The sequence below is a fragment of the Morone saxatilis genome, unplaced genomic scaffold (genome assembly GCF_004916995.1).
Source record: "Morone saxatilis isolate NCDOM2014 unplaced genomic scaffold, NCSU_SB_2.0 Contig16, whole genome shotgun sequence".
In the NCBI taxonomy this organism is placed as follows: Eukaryota; Metazoa; Chordata; class Actinopteri; family Moronidae; genus Morone; species Morone saxatilis.
This window is the reverse complement of record NW_023339718.1, coordinates 5,342,844-5,348,970: the sequence shown is the minus strand read 5'-3', so window position 1 is coordinate 5,348,970 and position 6,127 is coordinate 5,342,844. Positions and strand designations below refer to the sequence as shown.

Genomic DNA, 6,127 nt, shown 5'->3' with positions numbered 1-6,127 from the left:
TTTATTGATGTTTATTGATTTATTTATTGTTTATTTATTCATAGATTGTTTATTCATTGTTTATTTATTTTTTTATGGATTGATTATTGATTTATTTATAGATTGTTTATAGATTGTTTTTCTCAGATGTTTTAAACTGGGTGTTTTTATTTCTCTTTAGGCATTATTTCTTTTTTATAAAATTCAATATTATTATTATTAATATTGTTTCTTTTGTACATTTTAAATTAACATCAGATGAAAGGATGTGAATATGTAATATATAAATATAAATATAAAACTGGGGAGATATATTGTATCTTAATATTTTTTCTTCAAATATTTTCTGTTAATTGCTAATTTGATTTCATGTTAAAAAAATAAAATTTCAAGGATTTTCCCACATGCTCTTGAGTTTTCAACTGTATATTAAAAACAATTAATACAGTTATATATTGTGTAAATATATTAATATATAATAATAATAATAATATTTTTATACTGTTAAACTAATACATTCGCATATTTTGTTCAACACAATGCTGAATATTTATAAATAAATACATGGTTTTAACTCACATAATCTGTACAAAATATTGTTTTTGTTACATAAACTGTAAGTTATATTCTAATAACATAAATCAGTTGATGTTATGAAATTATTACTGTTTATTAATCTGTCATACAACGTACCACATATATTTCTATCTTCTATATATTGTCAAACATTGTGTTATAATTTACAGACTCTTATTATATCTCTATATTTTTGTTAGATATTGTAATATAATACCTATTTTAACATTCTTATTATTATTAATAATTTCTTGAATATCTTGTGAGCAACTGTAAAGAAACGAATTCCCCCCCTGGGATCAATAATTAATCAAATATTTCTGATTCTGAACTGAAATATTACAACTTGTTACACACCAAGAAATAGTGTTGTGCAATATAATATCCAGTAGAGACGTATGAACGTATGAGACGTATGAACTTCAGTCAATGAGGACGACAGTTTAATGAGCAGTTTAGTGTTTATTGAGAACTGGTTGCACACTGTCAGTAAATCATTCTGCGTACTGTAAAGGCGAAACTATTGAACACTGCAAACACTTGAAAAGCCGCACCAGATCTCCTGTGTGAGCACACAGACTTAAAAAAAGAGAAATAAACTGATATTTGTTGCTGATTCCTGGTTAAGCTGCTCCCTGAAAGCAAATCTTCCAAAAGGCGTAGAATTATAATGCAGATAAACAAAAAGGTCGATGCTCTGAGAGCTGCTGCGATGAAAATAAAAAGCTTATTCATTCCATAGTTTGACCTCTCCACCCAAACAGCAGGATGTTGACTGTATCTGTATCTGTGGGGAGTCAGAAGGCTTTCAGATTTAATAATATTCTTTATATTCTGGCTCCAACTTCACTGAAGCCGACTTACATTGAGACAAATATTCAAACCCACGTATGTGTGCAGCTGCATCGCTGTAGATGTGTTCATTTTATACACATTTCCCCCAAATTCTTCCTCCATCTTTGAGATCTTCTTATGTGTGTTTGAACAATGCTTGTGTAACTGTAATTGTTCTATATAATAATCTAGAGTTGTTATATGTTATATACAAACTGAATGGGGATATTTCTTTCATCTTTTGTTTTTCTTTTCATGCTTCTGGCTATTTAGTAGCAAAAATATGGTTACCTGTGTACAAAAAGCAAAATATTAAAACTTAATTTTCTCCCCATATGGCAAATTCCCATTCACAAACTAACAGGCTTAGAGAGGGTGAATATCCCTCACCGGCTTCCCAGCAACAAGAGCTGCCAATTTACTGGACTTCACATCCAGATGTGCCACTTCTGGGGATTGATCCCTCGTCTTTAGTCCCTCAAACACTACTATTCTTGCAGGGTTTTACAGTGTATTATTCCTTTATGAAGTAGGAAGTGAATGTGTGGGACAGTTGTTGGTCCCGAAGCACTGGTTGAGCTGCTTTAAGGTCCTGTTGCCGAATCTCAGCTTCCCGCGTTTCTTCGTGGAGGCCGTGTACTGGTTGGACTTGAGTTTGGCGTAATAGTCTGAGAACTTGTTGAAGAGGATGGATATGGGCAGACCGTTGAGGATGATCCCAAAAGCAATGCAGATGAAAGCAAAGAGGCGTCCCAGTATGGTCTCCGGGTAGATGTCTCCGTAGCCCACCGTGGAGATGCTGACCTGCAGGGGAGCGAGGAGAGCGAGAGAGCAGTCAGTTATAATAAACTGTACATTAACAGCAGAGAGTGATTATCAGTGGCCGACTGGATTACAGCACTTAAAGTACGAGCTGAGCTGAGCACAAATCCATTGACATGTTTTGAAATCGGTCAAAGTATGAGGCTTTTCTTTACATACATACTTTCATACACATATTCTGGACTGTTTCAATATAGATTCAAACAGAAAAATGACACTCGGGATGTTATTGGTGCAGTATCGCCATTATGCAATAAATATAAAATAAGTAACTTCTAATAAGTATATTATGTTACAGAAATAGCTTTATCTCAAAAACTATAAGTAGTTATATTAAATGTTTGGTACAGTTGGATTCAGAACGACTTTAAATGCTAGAGACGAGAAAATCAGGTCTTGAACTTTAGGGCTTTTTTGAATATAGTCGTTAGTCATTAATGGGTTAAAACTGAGCAAACCCTAACAACTGACCCTTCCTAAACCCCTCCCCCTTTGGCTCTGTGATCCAATAACAGTTGAGCAAACCTCCGTCAACTTCCTCCTTTCCTGTACTTAGATATGCTACGTGCTAGACTAATCTATGTTGAACAGACAAACCACATTTTGAAGATGATTAAAAAATAAAATAACACATTTCTACATAATTACAGACCTTAATATAATTTAATATATCTGTTAATTGATCTATTAATATATCCCTGTAAATAATGTTATAAGGAGTTTGAAATACAAATACATTTTTGCTGTACAGTTGAGCATTTTAAAATGGAGCCTTATGGGGATTAACTCACTGCTGGAGCCAGCCTCTAGTGGTGGTTAGAGGAACTGCAGGTTTTGTTACTGCACTGTTGCTGCTTGGTCTTCAGTCAGTGCAGAGTTTACTGTACGTTACATGCTTTATACATTTAGTATTAACAGAAAATCCTACTTAAATTTAACTGTTACTCACTGAAATGTTTGCAGTGCTGATTAAAACTGTGTTTACATCATATTTTGAGCTACCAAATGAATGTTTATGTTAGCCTTAACACAGTAATAAATCTCTTTTGTGGGCTGAGAGACTTTTATCAAGGCGTCAGTATCTCCCACTTAGTGTTGTGAACTGTGGGTAGTCTTTGTAATGACAGTTATTAAATAAAAATGACCAATTATGTTCACAATAATACTCAATAAAAGCTCAAAAACCAGTCCAAGGACCAAATCCCTTCAGATAGTTATGATGTTGTGAAGAACTAATTCTACCAATCCCATTTTTGATTCTTTCAAACGCGAATGTCACGATGTCCCTCGTCCACCTTTCCAAAAACGTTTTGTGAGAATCCATTCATAGATTTATTGGATATCCTGCTCACAGACTGACTGATCTGGGTCCTCACAATCCCCTCTGCATGTGAATCCAACAGGACTTCTTTACTATATAACCATTACTATGACTTTGAGGATTATCATTTCCTTCCCCTGGATTAGAAGTAAGATTCTAACGCTCAGTTAAAGATGGAGGGGAATGATCTGTTAACAGGTTTATTCGTAGCAGCAGGCAACTCAGATAAAGACGTGCAGCAGACATTAATCAGGTTATTCCAACCTGTTAAACTGACCAGGTGCCAAGAATAAATCAGTAAATATACCAATAAATATACGAGCTGTAGATTGAATCTTCACAGCAGTCACACACACTGAAGCACGAGCTGACACATCCTGTAGGAGACCTCATTGTGTTTTGTAAGCAGAGTAATCTGATGACATTACACAGTTAACTCACCAACCAGGGACTGTCAGCACGGAAGTAATCCAGTGACAGTGCACTTTATTTAACTTATATAAGAGGTTTCTTAGGTTTCTTCTCAGGAAAGTGATTTATTTTAGATTTAATTGTAATACTTCTGTGCTTTCTGTATTTCTTGTACATTCACACATCCACCTTTGTTGTAGAGAGTTTCGGTATTTTATTTGGACCATTAGCTCCATGCTACTAACTAACTCGCTGTTTACAACAACCAACACAACACAGACCCACACCGTGCAGCCAAGACAAAGGCAACCGAACAACCCCAGCTTGGATTTGAAGGTTTGGTTTGTAGATGTTAGCAGACTCTCTCATTTATAAGCTTAACGTTAGCTAGTGTTGACACTGTAGGGAAGCAGAGAGGAGGATAAACATCACATCTTTTGACCCTTATCTCTACATAGAAACATAGAAATCAGTCCACAGGCAGCCTTTAAATCGCACAAAAATGTACTTACAGATGCCCACCACCAAGCTGCAGGAATGCTGGTGAAGTTTGTTTGCGGCATGTCGTGCTCCACGGTGTAAACCATGGCAGAGAAGCTGAAGATGCCCATGGCAATGAAGAGGAAGAGGCAGCCCACTTGCTGGTAGCACTGACGCAGAGTGAAGCCAAACGCCCGCAGACCCGTGGAGTGTCGCGCCAGCTTCAAGATACGAAAGATTCGCATCAGTCTCATGATCCGCAGCACTTGGCCCAGTTTCCCCACCTGTCCCACCGCCTGCATGTCAGCCTCGTGCTTCATGTAGTTTTCCTCGTTGTCAAAGAACTCCAGGATGCCCTGCAGATACTGAGGCAGGATGGCGATCAGGTCCACGGTGTTGAGCACACTCCTGCTGAAGGATTTGAGGTCAGGAGTGGACACCAGACGGAGCAGGTACTCCATGGTGAAGAAGGCGATGCACATGGACTCCACGTATTCCCAGTATGTCTTCCCACTGAGCTGACCTTTGGCAGTTCTGTACTGCATCTCCTCCACAGTGTTGAGCGTCATAGCCACCAGGGAGATCAGGACGAACAGGCTGGAGGCCAACGCCATCAGCTTGGCCTTGATGGACGAGAACGGCTTCTCCATCAAGTTCCAGATGGCTCGCCGCTGCTGGCCGATGAACATGTCATGAAAGAGCTCCTCGTTCTCCTCGATCTCCACCTCCGCCTCCAGCTCCCTCTGGATCTTCAGCTGCTCGTTCAAATCGTCCTGCCTCTCCTCGAAGGAGATGCGGCAGCAGCGGTGGGTGTTCTTGATCCTCACGCCCCAGTAGTTGATCTCCTCCAGGAAGTTGCGGGGACACAACTCGTCCTTGATCCACAGCACACCGGTCCTGTAGAAGTTGAAGATGCTGTGGAAGACGTCTGGGTCCCTGTCGAAGAAGTACTCATTGTTGGTCACAGTGTAGTCATCGCACAGGTCCAGCTTCATGTTGTGGTCCGTGTAGGTGGCCAGTCGTCCTATTCTGGTCTTGGGATACTTGGCAGCCATCTTGTAGGCTATCTGGTAGGGCTTCCCTCCTACATTGATGTTGATCACGTAGTTCTTCTTGGAGGGTGAGACCTGCTTGGAGAAGCCGTACGGCGCACAGTCGTCCTCTTCGTCCTCATACTCTGCGTAAATGTCGTAGATGTCCCTGCTCAGATCCTGCATGGAGTTCCATGTCTTCACGCAGCTTTCCTTGGCTAGCGGATAAGCAATCTCCGAGGGTCTTCGTTGAATGTCTGAATCACTGACTTTGTAGTTGGGGAAGAGACTCTGTCTCCTGTTCCACAAGTTAGCCACCTTGCTGGTGCTCCCCATGTTGATCCCCCCAGACTACACAGCAGGCAGCACGCTCAGACCAGCCAGCATTACTGCTGTCTAATACCCACTGCACCTAAGCATTGGAGGACATGAGCAGGATGCCTCATGGCCCCATTAATGTTGCTGACTGAGAGGATCCGCGTGCTTACAGGACATCTAAATACTATTATCCTCTGCTGAGCTGCCTGGCTGACATGACGTTGGCTGTGTGGTACATCTCAACAAATGCCCATCATGAATTCACCTGCTTTCATTTCATAAACCCTTCATGAGTTTATGGTGCTCACACCTGATTTTGGTGATTTAAAGACAGAATCATTGACAACAAGCTGTG

At 39.8% G+C, this 6,127-nt stretch overlaps 1 protein-coding gene across 1 annotated transcript; it reads right to left on the bottom strand.

Moving 5' to 3' along the window:
• Positions 1-1,011: 1,011 nt before the first annotated feature.
• LOC118325212 (potassium voltage-gated channel subfamily V member 2-like) lies at positions 1,012-6,127 on the bottom strand. The gene is made up of 2 exons (XM_035657796.1): positions 4,456-6,127; positions 1,012-2,193 (listed from the first exon to the last, which is right to left on the bottom strand). Exons 1-2 carry the CDS (start codon positions 5,788-5,790, stop codon positions 1,912-1,914), a joined length of 1,617 nt encoding a protein of 538 aa, XP_035513689.1. The 5' UTR covers positions 5,791-6,127; the 3' UTR covers positions 1,012-1,911.